Below are 23,810 nucleotides of genomic sequence, written 5' to 3' on the forward strand. Positions count from 1 at the left end.
AAAGCACAAACGGATTATATTTAGTAACGGCTGCGAAGAAATCTCCAGCTAAAAATAGCAGCACAATGTCCGGGCCCCGAGAGCTGCAGAGCGTTGTGTAGTATTATGTGTGATGTGTGTCCTGCAGAGCATTGTGTAGTATTATGTGTGTCCTGCAGAGCATTGTGTAGTATTATGTGTGTCGTGCAGAGCATTGTGTAGTATTATGTGTGATGTGTGTCCTGCAGAGCATTGTGTAGTATTATGTGTGTCCTGCAGAGCATTGTGTAGTATTATGTGTGATGTGTGTCCTGCAGAGCATTGTGTAGTATTATGTGTGTCGTGCAGAGCATTGTGTAGTATTATGTGTGTCCTGCAGAGCATTGTGTAGTATTATGTGTGTCGTGCAGAGCATTGTGTAGTATTATGTGTGATGTGTGTCCTGCAGAGCATTGTGTAGTATTATGTGTGTCCTGCAGAGCATTGTGTAGTATTATGTGTGATGTGTGTCCTGCAGAGCATTGTGTAGTATTATGTGTGTCGTGCAGAGCATTGTGTAGTATTATGTGTGTCCTGCAGAGCATTGTGTAGTATTATGTGTGTCGTGCAGAGCATTGTGTAGTATTATGTGTGTCCTGCAGAGCATTGTGTAGTATTATGTGTGTCCTGCAGAGCATTGTGTAGTATTATGTGTGTCCTGCAGAGCATTGTGTAGTATTATGTGTGTCCTGCAGAGCATTGTGTAGTATTATGTGTGTCCTGCAGAGCATTGTGTAGTATTATGCGTGTCCTGCAGAGCATTGTGTAGTATTATGTGTGTCCTGCAGAGCATTGTGTAGTATTATGTGTGTCCTGCAGAGCATTGTGTAGTATTATGTGTGTCCTGCAGAGCATTGTGTAGTATTATTTGTGTCTTGCAGAGCATTGTGTAGTATTATGTGTGTCCTGCAGAGCATTGTGTAGTATTATGTGTGTCGTGCAGAGCATTGTGTAGTATTATGTGTGTCGTGCAGAGCATTGTGTAGTATTATGTGTGTCCTGCAGAGCATTGTGTAGTATTTTGTGTGTCCTGCAGAGCATTGTGTAGTATTATGCCTGTCCTGCAGAGCATTGTGTAGTATTATGTATGTCCTGCAGAGCATTGTGTAGTATTATGTGTGTCCTGCAGAGCATTGTGTAGTATTATGTGTGTCCTGCAGAGCATTGTGTAGTATTATGTGTGTCGTGCAGAGCATTCTGTAGTATTATGCGTGTCCTGCAGAGCATTGTGTAGTATTATGTATGTCCTGCAGAGAATTGTGTAGTATTATGTGTGTCGTGCAGAGCATTGTGTAGTATTATGTGTGTCGTGCAGAGCATTGTGTAGTATTATGTGTGTCCTGCAGAGCATTGTGTAGTATTATGTGTGTCCTGCAGAGAATTGTGTAGTATTATGTGTGTCCCGCAGAGCATTGTGTAGTATTATTTGTGTCCTGCAGAGCATTGTGTAGTATTATGTGTGTCGTGCAGAGCATTGTGTAGTATTATGTGTGTCGTGCAGAGCATTGTGTAGTATTATGTGTGTCCTGCAGAGCATTGTGTAGTATTATGTGTGTCCTGCAGAGCATTGTGTAGTATTATGTGTGTCGTGCAGAGCATTGTGTAGTATTATGTGTGTCGTGCAGAGCATTGTGTAGTATTATGTGTGTCGTGCAGAGCATTGTGTAGTATTATGTGTGTCCTGCAGAGCATTGTGTAGTATTATGTGTGTCCTGCAGAGCATTGTGTAGTATTATGTGTGTCCTGCAGAGCATTGTGTAGTATTATGTGTGTCGTGCAGAGCATTGTGTAGTATTATGTGTGTCCTGCAGAGCATTGTGTAGTATTATGTGTGTCGTGCAGAGCATTGTGTAGTATTATGTGTGTCCTGCAGAGCATTGTGTAGTATTATGTGTGTCCTGCAGAGCATTGTGTAGTATTATGTGTGTCCTGCAGAGCATTGTGTAGTATTATGTGTGTCCTGCAGAGCATTGTGTAGTATTATGTGTGTCCTGCAGAGCATTGTGTAGTATTATGCGTGTCCTGCAGAGCATTGTGTAGTATTATGTGTGTCCTGCAGAGCATTGTGTAGTATTATGTGTGTCCTGCAGAGCATTGTGTAGTATTATGTGTGTCCTGCAGAGCATTGTGTAGTATTATTTGTGTCTTGCAGAGCATTGTGTAGTATTATGTGTGTCCTGCAGAGCATTGTGTAGTATTATGTGTGTCGTGCAGAGCATTGTGTAGTATTATGTGTGTCGTGCAGAGCATTGTGTAGTATTATGTGTGTCCTGCAGAGCATTGTGTAGTATTTTGTGTGTCCTGCAGAGCATTGTGTAGTATTATGCCTGTCCTGCAGAGCATTGTGTAGTATTATGTATGTCCTGCAGAGCATTGTGTAGTATTATGTGTGTCCTGCAGAGCATTGTGTAGTATTATGTGTGTCCTGCAGAGCATTGTGTAGTATTATGTGTGTCGTGCAGAGCATTGTGTAGTATTATGTGTGTCGTGCAGAGCATTCTGTAGTATTATGCGTGTCCTGCAGAGCATTGTGTAGTATTATGTATGTCCTGCAGAGAATTGTGTAGTATTATGTGTGTCGTGCAGAGCATTGTGTAGTATTATGTGTGTCGTGCAGAGCATTGTGTAGTATTATGTGTGTCCTGCAGAGCATTGTGTAGTATTATGTGTGTCCTGCAGAGAATTGTGTAGTATTATGTGTGTCCCGCAGAGCATTGTGTAGTATTATTTGTGTCCTGCAGAGCATTGTGTAGTATTATGTGTGTCGTGCAGAGCATTGTGTAGTATTATGTGTGTCGTGCAGAGCATTGTGTAGTATTATGTGTGTCCTGCAGAGCATTGTGTAGTATTATGTGTGTCCTGCAGAGCATTGTGTAGTATTATGTGTGTCGTGCAGAGCATTGTGTAGTATTATGTGTGTCGTGCAGAGCATTGTGTAGTATTATGTGTGTCCTGCAGAGCATTGTGTAGTATTATGTGTGTCCTGCAGAGCATTGTGTAGTATTATGTGTGTCCTGCAGAGCATTGTGTAGTATTATGTGTGTCCTGCAGAGCATTGTGTAGTATTATGTGTGTCCTGCAGAGCATTGTGTAGTATTATGTGTGTCCTGCAGAGCATTGTGTAGTATTATGTGTGTCCTGCAGAGCATTGTGTAGTATTATGTATGTCCTGCAGAGCATTGTGTAGTATTATGTGTGTCCTGCAGAGTGTTAAATCGCTTGTTACAATGTATCACACAGTGTTACATTTCGGCGGTATTTAGCGTCACGCGTTGTCAGGCTGCAGAACGCAATTAGTCCGTTTTTTTAGATAAATTGGACCGCAGAGACCGCCGCGCTGTAAATATTTGATTGGGATTCTCTAACCATTTCATGAGCAAAAGAAAATGTATTCCCGAACCCCGTCCATTACCGTAAATAATCCGGCCGTACAGGTGTTTACACCGACTCCACCTGCAGTCCTATGTAACACCACAGATAACACAATGATAACTAAGTACAGATAATGTAGTAGATGTCACCTGCAGTCCTATGTAACACCACAGATAACACAGTGATAACTCTCTGAGTACAGATAATGTAGTAGTGGTACCTGCAGTCCTATGTAACACCACAGATAACAGTGATAACTCTCTGAGAACAGATAATGTAGTAGATGTTACCTGCAGTCCTATGTAACACCACAGATAACACAGTGATAACTCTCTGAGTACAGATAATGTAGTAGATGTTACCTGCAGTCCTATGTAACACCACAGATAACACAGTGATAACTCTCTGAGTACAGATAATGTAGTAGATGTTACCTGCAGTCCTATGTAACACCACAGATAACACAGTGATAACTCTGAGAACAGATAATGTAGTAGATGTTACCTGCAGTCCTATGTAACACCACAGATAACACAGTGATAACTCTCTGAGTACAGATAATGTAGTAGTGTTACCTGCAGTCCTATGTAACACCACAGATAACACACAGTGATAACTCTCTGAGAACAGATAATGTAGTAGATGTTACCTGCAGTCCTATGTAACACCACAGATAACATAGTGATAACTCTCTGATTACAGATAATGTAGTAGATGTTACCTGCAGTCCTATGTAACACCATAGATAACACAGTGATAACTCTCTGAGTACAGATAATGTAGTAGATGTTACCTGCAGTCCTATGTAACACCATAGATAACACAGTGATTACTCCCTGAGTACAGATAATGTAGTAGATGTCACCTGCAGTCCTATGTAACTGCACAGATAACACAGGGATAATTCTGAGTACAGATAATGTAGTAGATGTTACCTGCAGTCCTATGTAACACCACAGATAACACAGTGATAACTCTGAGTACAGATAATGTAGTAGAAGTTACCTGCAGTCCTATGTAACACCACAGATCACACAGTGATACCTCTCTGAGTAGACAATGTAGTAGATGTTACCTGCAGTCCTATGTAACACCACAGATAACTCAGTGATAACTCTCTGGGTACAGATAATGTAGTAGATGTCACCTGCAGTCCTATGTAACACCACAGATAACACAGTGATAACTCTCTGATTACAGATAATGTAGTAGATGTCACCTGCAGTCCTATGTAACACCACATAACACACAGTGATAACTCTGAGTACAGATAATGTAGTAGATGTCACCTGCAGTCCTATGTAACACCACAGATAACTCAGTGATAACTCTCTAAGTACAGATAATGTAGTAGATGTCACCTGCAGTCCTATGTAACACCACAGATAACACAGTGATAACTCGGAGTACAGATAATGTAGTAGTGTTACCTGCAGTCCTATGTAACACCACAGATAACACAGTGATAACGCTCTGAGTACAGATAATGTAGTAGATGTTATCTGCAGTCCTATGTAACACCACAGATAACACAGTGATAACTCTCTGAGTACAGATAATGTAGTAGTGTTACCTGCAGTCCTATGTAACACACAGATAACACAGTGATAACTCCCTGGGTGCAGATAATGTAGTAGATGTCACCTGCAGTCCTATGTAACACCACATAACACAAAGCGATAACTCTGAGTACAGATAATGTAGTAGACGTCACCTGCAGTCCTATGTAACACCACAGATAACTCAGTGATAACTCTCTAAGTACAGATAATGTAGTGGATGTTACCTGCAGTCCCATGTAACACCACAGATAACACACAGTGATAACTCTGAGTACAGATAATGTAGTAGTGTTACCTGCAGTCCTATGTAACACTACAGATAACACAGTGATAACTCTCTGATTACAGATAATGTAGTAGTGTTACCTGCAGTCCTATGTAACACCACAGATAACACAGTGATAACTCTCTGAGCACAGATAATGTAGTAGTGTTACCTGCAGTCCTATGTAACACCACAGATAACACAGTGATAACTCTCTGATTACAGATAATGTAGTAGATGTTACCTGCAGTCCTACGTAACACCACAGATAACACAGTGATAACTTCCTGAGCACAGATAATGTAGAAGTGTTACCTCCAGTCCTATGTAAAACCACAAATAACACAGTGATAACTCTCTGAGTATAATGTAGTAGATGTTACCTGCAGTCCTATGTAACACCACAGATAACACAGTGACAAGTCTCTGAGTACAGATAATGTAGTAGATGTTACTTGCAGTCCTATGTAACACCACAGATAACACACAGTGATAACTCTCTGAGTACAGATAATGTAGTAGATGTCACCTGCAGTCCTATGTAACACCACAGATAACTCTCTGAGTACAGATAATGTAGTAGTGTTACCTGCAGTCCTATGTAACACCACAGATAACACAGTGATAAGTCCCCGAGTACAGATAATGTAGTAGTGTCGCCTGCAGTCCTATGTAACACCACATATTACACAGTGATAACTCTCTGAGTACAGATAATATAGTAGTTGTCACCTGCAGTCCTATGTAACACCACAGATAACACAGTGATAACTCTCTGAGTACAGATAATGTAGTAGATGTCACCTGCAGTCCTATGTAACACCACAGATAACACAGTGATAGCTCTCTGAGTACAGATAATGTAGTAGATGTTACCTGCAGTCCTATGTAACACCACAGATAACACAGTGATAACTCTCTGAGTATAGATAATGTAGTAGATGTTACCTGCAGTCCTATGTAACACCACAGATAACACAGTGATAACTCTCTGAGTATAGATAATGTAGTAGATGTCACCTGCAGTCCTATGTAACACCACAGATAACACAGTGATAACTCTCTGAGTACAGATAATGTAGTAGATGTCACCTGCAGTCCTATGTAACACCACAGATAACACACAGTGATAACTCTCTGAGAACAGATCATGTAGTAGTGTTACCTGCAGTCCTATGTAGCACCACAGATAACACAGTGATAACTCTCTGAGTACAGATAATGTAGTAGATGTTACCTGCAGTCCTATGTAACACCACAGATAACACAGTGATAACTCTCTGAGTACAGATAATGTAGTAGAGTTACCCGCAGTCCTATGTAACACCACAGATAACACACAGTGATAACTCTCTGAGTACAGATAATGTAGTAGATGTCACCTGCAGTCCTATGTAACACCACAGATAACTCTCTGAGTACAGATAATGTAGTAGTGTTACCTGCAGTCCTATGTAACACCACAGATAACACACAGTGATAACTCTCTGAGAACAGATAATGTAGTAGATGTTACCTGCAGTCCTATGTAACACCACAGATAACACAGTGATACCTCTCTGAGTAGACAATGTAGTAGATGTTACCTGCAGTCCTATGTAACACCACAGATAACACAGTGATAACTCTCTGGGTACAGATAATGTAGTAGATGTCACCTGCAGTCCTATGTAACACCACAGATAACACAGTGATAACTCTCTGAGTACAGATAATGTAGTAGATGTCACCTGCAGTCCTATGTAACACCACAGATAACACAGTGATAACTCTGAGTACAGATAATGTAGTAGATGTCACCTGCAGTCCTATGTAACACCACAGATAACTCAGTGATAACTCTCTAAGTACAGATAATGTAGTGGATGTTACCTGCAGTCCCATGTAACACCACAGATAACACAGTGATAACTCTCTGAGTACAGATAATGTAGTAGTGTTACCTGCAGTCCTATGTAACACTACAGATAACACAGTGATAACTCTCTGATTACAGATAATGTAGTAGTGTTACCTGCAGTCCTATGTAACACCACAGATAACACAGTGATAACTCTCTGAGCACAGATAATGTAGTAGTGTTACCTGCAGTCCTATGTAACACCACAGATAACACAGTGATAACTCTCTGATTACAGATAATGTAGAAGTGTTACCTCCAGTCCTATGTAAAACCACAAATAACAGTGATAACTCTGAGTATAATGTAGTAGATGTTACCTGCAGTCCTATGTAACACCACAGATAACACACAGTGATAACTCTCTGAGTACAGATAATGTAGTAGATGTCACCTGCAGTCCTATGTAACACCACAGATAACTCTCTGAGTACAGATAATGTAGTAGATGTTACCTGCAGTCCTATGTAACACCACAGATAACACAGTGATAACTCTCTGAGTACAGATAATGTAGTAGATGTCACCTGCAGTCCTATGTAACACCACAGATAACACAGTGATAACTCTCTGAGTACAGAAAGTGTAATAGATGTTACTTGCAGTCCTATGTAACACCACAGATCACACAGTGATAACTCTCTGAGTACAGATAATGTAAATGTTACCAGCAGTCCTATGTAACACCACAGATAACACAATGATAACTCTCTGACTACAGATAATGCAGATGTCATCTGCAGTCCTATGTAACACCACAGATAACACAGGGATAACTCTCTGAGTACAGATAATGTAGTAGATGTCATCTGCAGTCCTATGTAACACCACCGATAACACAGTGATAACTCTCTGATTACAGATAATGTAGTAGATGTTTCCTGCAGTCCTATGTAACACCACAGATAACACAGTGATAACTCTGGGTACAGATAATGTAGTAGTGTTACCTGCAGTCCTATGTAACACCACAGATAACACAGTGATAACTCTCTGAGTACAGATAATGTAGTAGATGTTACCTGCAGTCCTATGTAACACCACAGATAACACAGTGATACCTCTCTGAGTACAGATAATGTAGTAGTGATACCTGCAGTCCTATGTAACACCACAGATAACACAGCGATAACTCTCTGAGTACAGATAATGTAGTAGTGATACCTGCAGTCCTATGTAACACCACAGATAACACAGCGATAACTCTCTGAGTACAGATAATGTAGTAGATGTTATCTGCAGTCCTATGTAACACCACAGATAACACACAGTGATAACTCTCTGAGAACAGATAATGTAGTAGATGTCACCTGCAGTCCTATGTAACACCACAGATAACAGTGATAACTCACTGAGTTCAGATAATGTAGTAGATGTTACCTGCAGTCCTATGTAACACAACAGATAACAGTGATAACTCTCTGACTACAGAAAATGTAGTAGATGTTACCTGCAGTCCTATGTAACACCACAGATAACACAGTGATAACTCTCTGAGTACAGATAATGTAGTAGTGTTACCTGCAGTCCTATGTAACACCACAGATAACACAGCGATAACTCTCTGAGTACAGATAATGTAGTAGATGTTACCTGCAGTCCTATGTAACACCACAGATAACAGTGATAACTCTCTGAGTACAGATAACGTAGTAGTTACCTGCAGTCCTATGTAACACCACAGATAACAGTGATAACTCTCTGAGTACAGATAATGTAGTAGATGTTACCTGCAGTCCTATGTAACACCACAGATAACACAGTGATAACTCTCTGAGTACAGATAATGTAGTAGATGTTACCTGCAGTCCTATGTAACACCACAGATAACACAGTGATAACTCTCTGAGTACAGATAATGTAGTAGATGTTACCTGCAGTCCTATGTAACACACAGATAACACAGTGATAACGCTCTGAGTACAGATAATGTAGGAGATGTTACCTGCAGTCCTATGTAACACCACAGATAACACAGTGATAACGCTCTGATTACAGATAATGTAGTAGATGTTACCTGCAGTCCTATGTAACACACAGATAACACAGTGATAACGCTCTGAGTACAGATAATGTAGTAGTGTTACCTGCAGTCCTATGTAACACCACAGATAACAGTGATAACTCTCTGAGTACAGATAATGTAGTAGATGTCACCTGCAGTCCTATGTAACACCACAGATAACACACAGTGATAACTCTCTGAGTACAGATAATGTAGTAGTGTTACCTGCAGTCCTATGTAACACCACAGATTACACAGTGATAACTCTCTGAGTACAGATAATGTAGTAGATGTCATCTGCAGTCCTATGTAACACCACAGAAGACACACAGTACAGATATTTTACTAGGTGTTCTTTCCTGCAGTCCTATGTACACATAATAATATTATATATATATCTGCAATTTGTCCTCTTCTGTCTAAAATCTGGTGATTCCACTTCCTGAGAGGTTATTTCCCAGCATTCCCAGGGTTTGGCCCCATTATGCAGTGATCTCCCCATCCCTTCCTGCTGTATGATGAAGCATTTACCATTCAGGAGTCTGGGAAAGCTGGGTGACTGCTGCCCATGACAGTGAAGTGCTACGGGGGGGGGGGGGGGGGGTTTACTGCTTGCTTCCTACACCTCTCCCCTCCCCCTTCTTACCTTCTCCGCATCCTGCTCGAACAGCCGCAGCTGGAAGCACTGGTCCAGCTTGAGTTTGCGCACGTGCCACATCTGGTGCAGGTGCTGCCGCGTGGAGTGCAGCTTGTCCAGGAGGCTGGTAATCTTTGGCACCAGACTTTGGAAGTCGGCGCCTCCTGGGATACAGTTCCTGCCCGAGAAGCCGTCCCCGCAGCGGATGCACTGCAGCAGCCTCTGCCCGTCCCGGTCCAGCTCCTCCACCGGAGCCTTCATCACCTTCTTCTTTAACTGCGTGTGTTCATCGATCAACCTCCGAGACCCTTCAACGTCCACCGGGAACTCCTTCCTGGCCAGCATCTCCTGCAGGTCCTCCAGCCGCGCCAGTAAGTGAACCGCGCTGTTAAAGAATTCCTCCAGGGAAACGCGCAGCTCGATCCACTCGTCGTGATTGTAATCCAGGGAGCCGTCAAACTCCTCCGTCAGCTGTGAGGGGTCCACCAGCTTCGTCAGGCCCTCCACCGACACCATGCTGGTCTGAGGAGACACCAACAACATGTAACTAAGTGCTCTCCACATGTCACAGCACTACAACTCCCAGCATGCTGCCACTGGGAGTTGTAGTTCAGCCCCATCTGCAGAGCAGTAATGTAGCGCATGTATGATGTGAATCACTGTATGATGTGGTAACGAGGCGCACACTGTCACATTGTTACTAGAGATGAACCAATGAAATCACAGAGAGTTCTATCATTTGCGGATTTTGGATCGGTCACTGTGCATGGCGGCTCAAAGATGGACCCTGACGTAACCGCCCAACATGCTTCTAGGCAAACCTGTGAACGAGCATCTGGAATTGTCAGCTCTGCTGGACACACGGGTGTGAACTTCTGGTGACTGTAACATCTCCCTGATTATATATATGTCTACTCCAAACACATCCAAAGCTGCAATCACACTTCTACTGGTGTCCTATCAGCGGGGAGCAGTGCGTTAGAGAAGCTCAGGTGACAGGTTGTGAGGTTACATGTCAGGGTACAGATTAACCACAGTAACTAACTTGAAGAACTGTGGTTGCAGCTTTGGATGTTACTGGAGTAGAAGATATGATTTGGGAGTACTAGAAAGTAACAGATTGATCTAGACATTTCAGGTGACATGTTGCTTGTGGTGACACGAATATTCTAACTGCGTATTGCACCTGTGAACCTGCGCAGTCACGTTCAGGCCCCCCAAGACACCCAGGACACCCCCAGGACACCCCAGGACACCCCCAGGACACCCACCTCAAAGATGAACTTGGAGCTGCCGAAGTTGGTTTTCTGTTTCTGCCAGAAGTTCTCGGGTTTTATGATCAGCGCCACGTGGATCTCCGCCGGGAACGCTTCCTGCAAGGTCTTCAGTAGAGGTTTGATCAGGTCCCACTTTGATCCTCGCATGTCAATGATGACCGTGAACCCCCGCTTACAAACGTCCTCACTGTGGGGGAGGGGAAAACGTATGATTATCTCACGAAGCGCAAAAAAACGCATTCTCAACCTTGTCGCCATAGACGTGACGATTATCAATAACGAGAAGGACTGAAAATCATTAATGATAATTATCCCTAACACTAAAACTGATGATGGAAGAGAAACAATCTGTAGGACAGGAGAATACAAGCTATTAATCTCTGTTATCAGCCAAAGGACGTGCTTTTATACTTATATATGTGACTCTTATATCACTCCAGCACTATTATATCCTCCAGAGACATTACATCATATGTGTGACTGATATCAGCCGCTGCTCTTATAACACTCCAGCACTATTATATCCTCCAGAGACATTACATCATATGTGTGACTGATATCAGCCGCTCCTCTTATATCACTCCAGTACTATTATATCCTCCAGAGACATTACATCATATATGTGACTGATATCAGCCGCTCCTCTTATATCACTCCAGCACTATTATATCCTCCAGAGACATTACATCATGTGACTGATATCAGCCGCTCCTCTTATATCACTCCAGTACTATTATATCCTCCAGACATTACATCATATGTGTGACTGATATCAGCCGCTCCTCTTATATCACTCCAGCACTATTATATCCTCCAGAGACATTACATCATATGTGTGACTTATATCAGCCGCTCCTCTTATATCACTCCAGCACTATTATATCCTCCAGAGACATTACATCATATGTGTGACTGATATCAGCCGCTCCTCTTATAACACTCCAGTACTATTATATCCTCCAGAGACATTACATCATATGTGACTGATATCAGCCGCTCCTCTTATATCACTCCAGTACTATTATATCCTCCAGAGACATTACATCATATGTGTGACTGATATCAGCCGCTCCTCTTATATCACTCCAGCACTATTATATCCTCCAGAGACATTACATCATATGTGACTGATATCAGCCGCTCCTCTTATATCACTCCAGTACTATTATATCCTCCAGAGACATTACATCATATGTGTGACTGATATCAGCCGCTCCTCTTATATCACTCCAGTACTATTATATCCTCCAGAGACATTACATCATATGTGACTGATATCAGCCGCTCCTCTTATATCACTCCAGTACTATTATATCCTCCAGACATTACATCATATGTGTGACTGATATCAGCCGCTCCTCTTATAACACTCCAGTACTATTATATCCTCCAGAGACATTACATCATATGTGTGACTGATATCAGCCGCTCCTCTTATATCACTCCAGCACTATTATATCCTCCAGAGACATTACATCATATATGTGACTGATATCAGCCGCTCCTCTTATAACACTCCAGCACTATTATATCCTCCAGACAATACATCATATGTGTGACTGATATCAGCCGCTCCTCTTATATCACTCCAGTACTATTATATCCTCCAGAGACATTACATCATATGTGTGACTGATATCAGCCGCTCCTCTTATAACACTCCAGTACTATTATATCCTCCAGAGACATTACATCATATATGTGACTGATATCAGCCGCTCCTCTTATATCACTCCAGCACTATTATATCCTCCAGAGACATTACATCATATGTGACTGATATCAGCCGCTCCTCTTATAACACTCCAGCACTATTATATCCTCCAGAGACATTACATTATATGTGACTGATATCAGCCGCTCCTCTTATATCACTCCAGTACTATTATATCCTCCAGAGACATTACATCATATGTGACTGATATCAGCCGCTCCTCTTATATCACTCCAGCACTATTATATCCTCCAGAGACATTACATCATATGTGTGACTGATATCAGCCGCTCCTCTTATATCACTCCAGCACTATTATATCCTCCAGAGACATTACATCATATGTGTGACTGATATCAGCTGCTCCTCTTATATCACTCCAGTACTATTATATCCTCCAGAGACATTACATCATATGTGTGACTGATATCAGCCGTTCCTCTTATATCACTCCAGCACTATTATATCCTCCAGACATTACATCATATGTGTGACTGATATCAGCCGCTCCTCTTATATCACTCCAGTACTATTATATCCTCCAGAGACAATACATCATATGTGACTGATATCAGCCGCTCCTCTTATATCACTCCAGTACTATTATATCCTCCAGAGACATTACATCATATGTGTGACTGATATCAGCCGCTCCTCTTATATCACTGCAGCACTATTATATCCTCCAGAGACAATACATCATATATGTGACTGATATCAGCCGCTCCTCTTATATCACTCCAGCACTATTATATCCTCCAGAGACATTACATCATGTGTGACCGATATCAGCCGCTCCTCTTATATCACTCCAGTACTATTATATCCTCCAGGGACATTACATCATATATGTGACTGATATCAGCCGCTCCTCTTATAACACTCCAGTACTATTATATCCTCCAGAGACATTACATCATATGTGTGACTGATATCAGCCGCTCCTCTTATATCACTCCAGCACTATTATATCCTCCAGAGACATTACATCATATGTGACTGATATCAGCCGCTCCTCTTATATCACTCCAGCACTATTATATCCTCCAGAGACATTACATCATATGTGTGACTGATATCAGCCGCTCCTCTTATATCACTCCAGCACTATTATATCCTCCAGACATTACATCATATGTGTGACTGATATCAGCCGCTCCTCTTATATCACTCCAGTACTATTATATCCTCCAGAGACAATACATCATATGTGACTGATATCAGCCGCTCCTCTTATATCACTCCAGTACTATTATATCCTCCAGAGACATTACATCATATGTGTGACTGATATCAGCCGCTCCTCTTATATCACTCCAGTACTATTATATCCTCCAGAGACATTACATCATATATGTGACTGATATCAGCCGCTCCTCTTATATCACTCCAGTACTATTATATACTCCAGACATTACATCATATGTGACTGATATCAGCCACTCCTCTTATATCACTCCAGTACTATTATATCCTCCAGAGACATTACATCATATGTGTGACTGATATCAGCCGCTCCTCTTATATCACTCCAGTACTATTATATCCTCCAGGGACATTACATCATATATGTGACTGATATCAGCCGCTCCTCTTATATCACTCCAGTACTATTATATCCTCCAGAGACATTACATCATATATGTGACTGATATCAGCCGCTCCTCTTATAACACTCCAGCACTATTATATCCTCCAGAGACATTACATCATATGTGTGACTGATATCAGCCGCTCCTCTTATATCACTCCAGCACTATTATATCCTCCAGACATTACATCATATGTGACTGATATCAGCCGCTCCTCTTATACCACTCCAGCACTATTATATCCTCCAGAGACATTACATCATATGTGACTGATATCAGCCGCTCCTCTTATAACACTCCAGCACTATTATATCCTCCAGAGACATTACATCATATGTGTGACTGACATCAGCCGCTCCTCTTATATCACTCCAGTACTATTATATCCTCCAGAGACATTACATCATATATGACTGATATCCGCTGCTCCTCTTATATCACTCCAGTACTATTATATCCTCCAGAGACATTACATCATATGTGACTGATATCAGCCGCTCCTCTTATATCACTCCAGTACTATTATATCCTCCAGAGACATTACATCATATGTGACTGATATCAGCCGCTCCTCTTATATCACTCCAGCACTATTATATCCTCCAGAGACATTACATCATATGTGTGACTGATATCAGCAGCTCCTCTTATAACACTCCAGTACTATTATATCCTCCAGAGACATTACATCATATATGTGACTGATATCAGCCACTCCTCTTATATCACTCAGTACTATTATATCCTCCAGAGACATTACATCATATATGTGACTGATATCAGCCACTCCTCTTATATCACTCCAGTACTATTATATCCTCCAGAGACATTACATCATATGTGACTGATATCAGCCGCTCCTCTTATATCACTCCAGCACTATTATATCCTCCAGAGACATTACATCATATGTGTGACTGATATCAGCCGCTCCTCTTATATCACTCCAGTACTATTATATCCTCCAGAGACATTACATCATATGTGTGACTGATATCAGCCGCTCCTCTTATATCACTCCAGCACTATTATATCCTCCAGAGACATTACATCATATGTGTGACTGATATCAGCCGCACCTCTTATATCACTCCAGTACTATTATATCCTCCAGAGACATTACATCATATGTGTGACTGATATCAGCCGCTCCTCTTATAACACTCCAGTACTATTATATCCTCCAGAGATATTACATCATATGTGTGACTGATATCAGCCGCTCCTCTTATAACACTCCAGTACTATTATATCCTCCAGAGACATTACATCATATATGTGACTGATATCAGCCACTCCTCTTATATCACTCCAGTACTATTATATCCTCCAGAGACATTACATCATATATGTGACTGATATCAGCCACTCCTCTTATATCACTCCAGTACTATTATATCCTCCAGAGACATTACATCATATGTGTGACTGATATCAGCCGCTCCTCTTATATCACTCCAGTACTATTATATCCTCCAGAGACATTACATCATATGTGACTGATATCAGCCGCTCCTCTTATATCACTCCAGCACTATTATATCCTCCAGAGACATTACATCATATGTGTGACTGATATCAGCCGCTCCTCTTATATCACTCCAGTACTATTATATCCTCCAGAGACATTACATCATATGTGTGACTGATATCAGCCACTCCTCTTATATCACTCCAGCACTATTATATCCTCCAGAGACATTACATCATATGTGTGACTGATATCAGCCGCTCCTCTTATATCACTCCAGCACTATTATATCCTCCAGACATTACATCATGTGTGACTGATATCAGCCGCTCCTCTTATAACACTCCAGCACTATTATATCCTCCAGAGACATTACATCATATGTGTGACTGATATCAGCCGCTCCTCTTATATCACTCCAGTACTATTATATCCTCCAGAGACATTATATCATATGTGTGACTGATATCAGCCGCTCCTCTTATATCACTCCAGTACTATTATATCCTCCAGAGACATTACATCATATGTGACTGATATCAGCAGCTCCTCTTATATCACTCCAGCACTATTATATCCTCCAGAGACATTACATCATATGTGTGACTGATATCAGCCGCTCCTCTTATATCACTCCAGCACTATTATATCCTCCAGAGACATTACATCATGTGTGACTGATATCAGCCGCGCCTCTTATATCACTCCAGCACTATTATATCCTCCAGAGACATTACATCATATGTGACTGATATCAGCCGCTCCTCTTATATCACTCCAGTACTATTATATCCTCCAGAGACATTACATCATATGTGACTGATATCAGCCGCTTCTCTTATATCACTCCAGTACTATTATATCCTCCAGAGACATTACATCTTATGTGTGACTGATATCAGCCGCTCCTCTTATATCACTCCAGCACTATTATATCCTCCAGAGACATTACATCATATGTGACTGATATCAGCCGCTCCTCTTATAACACTCCAGTACTATTATATCCTCCATAGACATTACATCATATGTGACTTATATCAGCCGCTCCTCTTATAACACTCCAGTACTATTATATCCTCCAGAGACATTACATCATATGTGACTGATATCAGCCGCTCCTCTTATATCACTCCAGTACTATTATATCCTCCAGGGACATTACATCATATGTGACTGATATCAGCCGCTCCTCTTATAACACTCCAGTACTATTATATCCTACAGACATTACATCATATGTGTGACTGATATCAGCCGCTCCTCTTATATCACTCCAGTACTATTATATCCTCCAGGGACATTACATCATATGTGACTGATATCAGCCGCTCCTCTTATATCACTCCAGTACTATTATATCCTCCAGAGACATTACATCATATGTGACTGATATCAGCCGCTCCTCTTATAACACTCCAGTACTATTATATCCTCCAGACATTACATCATGTGTGACTGATATCAGCCGCTCCTCTTATATCACTCCAGCACTATTATATCCTCCAGAGACATTACATCATATGTGTGACTGATATCAGCCGCTCCTCTTATATCACTCCAGTACTATTATATCCTCCAGACATTACATCATATGTGACTGATATCAGCCGCTCCTCTTATATCACTCCAGCACTATTATATCCTCCAGAGACATTACATCATATGTGTGACTGATATCAGCCGCTCCTCTTATATCACTCCAGTACTATTATATCCTCCAGAGACATTACATCATATGTGACTGATATCAGCCGCTCCTCTTATAACACTCCAGCACTATTATATCCTCCAGAGACATTACATCATATGTGTGACTGATATCAGCCGCTCCTCTTATAACACTCCAGTACTATTATATCCTCCAGAGACATTACATCATATGTGTGACTGATATCAGCCGCTCCTCTTATATCACTCCAGTACTATTATATCCTCCAGAGACATTACATCATATGTGACTGATATCAGCCGCTCCTCTTATATCACTCCAGCACTATTATATCCTCCAGAGACATTACATCATATGTGACTGATATCAGCCGCTCCTCTTATATCACTCCAGTACTATTATATCCTCCAGAGACATTACATCATATGTGTGACTGATATCAGCCGCTCCTCTTATATCACTCCAGCACTATTATATCCTCCAGAGACATTACATCATATATGTGACTGATATCAGCCGCTCCTCTTATATCACTCCAGTACTATTATATCCTCCAGAGACATTACATCATGTGACTGATATCAGCCGCTCCTCTTATATCACTCCAGTACTATTATATCCTCCAGAGACATTACATCATATGTGTGACTGATATCAGCCGCTCCTCTTATAACACTCCAGCACTATTATATCCTCCAGAGACATTACATCATATGTGTGACTGATATCAGCCGCTCCTCTTATAACGCTCCAGCACTATTATATCCTCCAGAGACATTACATCATATGTGACTGATATCAGCCGCTCCTCTTATAACACTCCAGCACTATTATATCCTCCAGAGACATTACATCATATATGTGACTGATATCAGCCGCTCCTCTTATATCACTCCAGCACTATTATATCCTCCAGAGACATTACATCATATGTGACTGATATCAGCCGCTCCTCTTATATCACTCCAGCACTATTATATCCTCCAGAGACATTACATCATATGTGACTGATATCAGCCGCTCCTCTTATATCACTCCAGCACTATTATATCCTCCAGAGACATTACATCATATGTGACTGATATCAGCCGCTCCTCTTATATCACTCCAGTACTATTATATCCTCCAGAGACATTACATCATATATGTGACTGATATCAGCCGCTCCTCTTATATCACTGCTGTACTATTATATCCTCCAGAGACATTACATCATATGTGTGACTGATATCAGCCGCTCCTCTTATATCACTCCAGTACTATTATATCCTCCAGAGACATTACATCATATGTGTGACTGATATCAGCGGCTCCTCTTATATCACTCCAGTACTATTATATCCTCCAGAGACATTACATCATATGTGACTGATATCAGCCACTCCTCTTATATCACTCCAGTACTATTATATCCTCCAGAGACATTACATCATATGTGTGACTGATATCAGCCGCTGCTCTTATATCACTCCAGCACTATTATATCCTCCAGAGACATTACATCATATGTGTGACTGATATCAGCCGCTCCTCTTATATCACTCCAGCACTATTATATCCTCCAGAGACATTACATCATATGTGACTGATATCAGCCGCCCCTCTTATATCACTCCAGCACTATTATATCCTCCAGAGACATTACATCATATGTGTGACTGATATCAGCCGCTGCTCTTATATCACTCCAGCACTATTATATCCTCCAGAGACATTACATCATATGTGACTGATATCAGCCGCCCCTCTTATATCACTCCAGCACTATTATATCCTCCAGAGACATTACATCATATGTGTGACTGATATCAGCCGCTCCTCTTATATCACTCCAGCACTATTATATCCTCCAGAGACATTACATCATATGTGTGACTGATATCAGCCACTCCTCTTATATCACTCCAGCACTATTATATCCTCCAGAGACATTACATCATATGTGACTGATATCAGCCGCTCCTCTTATAATACTCCAGCACTATTATATCCTCCAGAGACATTACATCATATGTGTGACTGATATCAGCCGCTCCTCTTATAACACTCCAGCACTATTATATCCTCCAGAGACATTACATCATATGTGTGACTGATATCAGCCGCTCCTCTTATATCACTCCAGTACTGCAATACTGTCTGGGGGTTATACACATAGTGGGGGTTATATACATAGTGGGGGTTATATACATAGTGGGGGTTATACACATAGTGGGGGTTATACACATAGTGGGGGTTATACACATAGTGGGGGTTATACACATAGTGGGGGTTATACACATAGTGGGGGTTATATACATAGTGGGGGTTATATACATAGTGGGGGTTATACACATAGTGGGGGTTATATACATAGTGGGGGTTATATACATAGTGGGGGTTATACACATAGTGGGGGTTATACACATAGTGGGGGTTATATACATAGTGGGGGTTATACACAGCGGGGGTTATACACACAGTGGGGGTTATATACACAGCGGGGGTTATACACACAGTGGGGGTTATATACACAGCGGGGGTTGTGCGGAGGGTCCTCACCTTGGTACACTGGCCAGATAGGTCACCAGCCGGCGCAGGTCTTCTTGTCGTATCCTGTCGTGGTTACTTCGTGCTGGGAAGGTCAGGATTGGGCCTCCTCTCTTATCGCGGCCTCCTGGACACAGAACATAAAGGGTTACACGGCACAGTTACTGGACACATTGTTACATTGTTACATTTGCTGATTCTATTTTGGGCTCCTTTAAGTGCTGCTATTTTTAGAAGTCTTTGGCTCAGCGCCATTTCTCAGCGTGTTTCCCTCTTCTATATAACGTGGATCAGGTCACTCGGCGTCTCCTCTCTGTATCGCATGGACAAAACGTCAGGAGAATCTGTCCCTATATCAACCAGTGGAGCCCACAAACCCAGAAACCCCGGCCACTCACCCCCGACCAGATCTGTACAAAAACCTCCTCCAAGTGAATCATCCGATAAATGTCACAAACCTCTCAGGAATGACCGAAGAATGAAAAGCGACGGCCCCAGGACCCCCAACATCAGGGAGACCCCGGTAATATCAGTCCTGGAGCCCTCCCCTTATCCTCTCTGCAGCTGATATCTGTAAGATTCCTCCTACAGGGGTGATCACCCAGCTTTCCCAGGTTCCGGAACGGTAGAACTGTCTATTGCTGTGGTGACATGACAGAGGGGATATAGGACTGGGAAGATTTATCTATGAACTAGAATTGTGCCTGTGGTGCTCCAACTGCGAGCCCGAGTCTGGTGGAGCGCTCTTTATGTCTCTACTGTGACCGCGTTCACATCCACTGCACCGAGGGGACGATGCAGCAAAAAAACGAACAAATCTGCGAGAAACAGGCTAAAAATCTGCAGCGCGTCCCGGAAATGTGCGCAGATTGTCCCGCAGCGTGTGATCGGGTTCTGGGATCAGTGACAGATATTCAGGGTATAGGGAGCTGCGGGACTGCAAAACGGGGGACTGAGGTCTTCATAATGCAGGAAGGGGCTAAGACCCCCCCAATAATAACAGGGGATCATGTGAAGTGACATCCACAGCTGAGACGTGACATCATTTATACAGTCACCTCCCAGTGTCACCCCGGAGCTCAGACCACTGAGGGTTAATCTGGGCCCCCGCTCCACTTCCAGCGTCGATCTTAATCCTTATAAAAGCCGGGCAGAAGCTTCTGAAGTGCACAGCCTGCTGCGGATTACCAGATTATCCCAGATTACAGCAGGTTATTTAAACGTCACATCTGGTTGACAAGATCACATGAATTCTGAACTCCGGATGAATGGAGAGTGAACCCTGCTGACCCTGACGGGAGCGCGGCGGCGGCGACCAGCAGCCGGGCCCAGACCACACCGCCGCCATATATATATATATATACAGAGATGAGGCGGCACCAGAGGCAACAAACGCATGGAAACCAGCGCACGTAGCGGATTATTCCAGATTACAGGACGTTTCTGTACTCGATGCTGTGGACATGGAGCATTTACTGCAAAGTTCTGAACTCTAGAACTGACGGTTTCACTGCATCCCGACAATTCCTCCATAATCTCCTCACCATTCCCTCATCCTTCCCAAAAACCTCAGATCAGACCTGTCGCTGACTGTAAGACACCTCGCCGCAGCCGCAGCTCTCCCCCACTGCCCTGTCTATAGGACGGCGAGCATGCAAAATATTGTGTGACGACAGGACAGATCATTATACAATTCTTCTTATGTAAAACCTGAAGATCTGAGAAGCCGGTCACTGATAGTATATAATGTACGGGAAATAAACCGCTCCCCATAGTATATAATGTACGGGAAATAAACCGCTCCCCATAGTATATAATGTACAGGAAATAAACCGCTCCTCATAGTATATAATGTACAGGAAATAAACCGCTCCTCATAGTATATAATGTACGGGAAATAAACCGCTCCCCATAGTATATAATGTACAGGAAATAAACCGCTCCTCATAGTATATAATGTACAGGAAATAAACCGCTCCTCATAGTATATAATGTACGGGAAATAAACCGCTCCCCATAGTATATAATGTACAGGAAATAAACCGCTCCTCATAGTATATAATGTACGGGAAATAAACCGCTCCCCATAGTATATAATGTACAGGAAATAAACCGCTCCTCATAGTATATAATGTACAGGAAATAAACCGCTCCTCATAGTATATAATGTACAGGAAATAAACCGCTCCCCATAGTATATAATGTACGGGAAATAAACCGCTCCTCATAGTATATAATGTACGGGAAATAAACCGCTCCTCATAGTATATAATGTACGGGAAATAAACCGCTCCTCATAGTATATAATGTACAGGAAATAAACCGCTCCTCATAGTATATAATGTACAGGAAATAAACCGCTCCTCATAGTATATAATGTACAGGAAATAAACCACTCCTCATAGTATATAATGTACGGGAAATAAACCGCTCCTCATAGTATATAATGTACAGGAAATAAACCGCTCCTCATAGTATATAATGTACAGGAAATAAACCGCTCCTCATAGTATATAATGTACAGGAAATAAACCGCTCCTCATAGTATATAATGTACGGGAAATAAACCGCTCCTCATAGTATATAATGTACGGGAAATAAACCGCTCCGCATAGTATATAATGTACAGGAAATAAACCGCTCCTCATAGTATATAATGTACAGGAAATAAACCGCTCCTCATAGTATATAATGTACAGGAAATAAACCGCTCCTCATAGTATATAATGTACGGGAAATAAACCGCTCCTCATAGTATATAATGTACAGGAAATAAACCGCTCCTCATAGTATATAATGTACGGGAAATAAACCGCTCCTCATAGTATATAATGTACAGGAAATAAACCGCTCCTCATAGTATATAATGTACAGGAAATAAACCGCTCCTCATAGTATATAATGTACAGGAAATAAACCGCTCCTCATAGTATATAATGTACGGGAAATAAACCGCTCCTCATAGTATATAATGTACAGGAAATAAACCGCTCCTCATAGTATATAATGTACAGGAAATAAACCGCTCCCCATAGTATATAATGTACGGGAAATAAACCGCTCCTCATAGTATATAATGGACAGGAAATAAACCGCTCCTCATAGTATATAATGTACGGGAAATAAACCGCTCCTCATAGTATATAATGTACAGGAAATAAACCGCTCCTCATAGTATATAATGTACAGGAAATAAACCGCTCCTCATAGTATATAATGTACGGGAAATAAACCGCTCCTCATAGTATATAATGTACAGGAAATAAACCGCTCCCCATAGTATATAATGTACAGGAAATAAACCGCTCCTCATAGTATATAATGTACAGGAAATAAACCGCTCCTCATAGTATATAATGTACAGGAAATAAACCGCTCCTCATAGTATATAATGGACAGGAAATAAACCGCTTCTCATTGTATATAATGTACAGGAAATAAACCGCTCCTCATAGTATATAATGTACAGGAAATAAACCGCTCCTCATAGTATATAATGTACAGGAAATAAACCGCTCCTCATAGTATATAATGTACAGGAAATAAACCGCTCCTCATAGTATATAATGTACAGGAAATAAACCGCTCCTCATTGTATATAATGTACAGGAAATAAACCGCTCCTCATAGTATATAATGGACAGGAAATAAACCGCTTCTCATTGTATATAATGTACAGGAAATAAACCGCTCCTCATAGTATATAATGTACGGGAAATAAACCGCTCCTCATAGTATATAATGTACGGGAAATAAACCGCTCCTCATAGTATATAATGTACGGGAAATAAACCGC

At 41.6% G+C, this 23,810-nt stretch overlaps 1 protein-coding gene across 5 annotated transcripts in view; it reads right to left on the reverse strand.

Annotated features, from left to right (window-relative positions):
- KALRN (kalirin RhoGEF kinase) overlaps nucleotides 1-20,109 on the reverse strand; it is a 263,889-nt gene extending 243,780 nt beyond the window's left edge. For all 5 annotated transcript variants that reach the window (XM_075829015.1, XM_075829014.1, XM_075829013.1 and 2 more), the window contains exons 1-3: nucleotides 20,027-20,109; nucleotides 11,031-11,223; nucleotides 9,769-10,281 (exon numbers count right to left, since the gene is read on the reverse strand). In XM_075829015.1, the coding sequence (XP_075685130.1) occupies nucleotides 9,769-10,281; nucleotides 11,031-11,183 (666 nt within the window). In that variant the 5' untranslated portion in view covers nucleotides 11,184-11,223; nucleotides 20,027-20,109. The remainder of the gene's footprint in view (nucleotides 1-9,768; nucleotides 10,282-11,030; nucleotides 11,224-20,026) is intronic.
- Between the last annotated feature and the right edge of the window lie 3,701 nt (nucleotides 20,110-23,810).

Source organism: Rhinoderma darwinii, chromosome 6 (genome assembly GCF_050947455.1).
Source record: "Rhinoderma darwinii isolate aRhiDar2 chromosome 6, aRhiDar2.hap1, whole genome shotgun sequence".
NCBI classification, from domain to species: domain Eukaryota; kingdom Metazoa; phylum Chordata; class Amphibia; order Anura; family Rhinodermatidae; genus Rhinoderma; species Rhinoderma darwinii.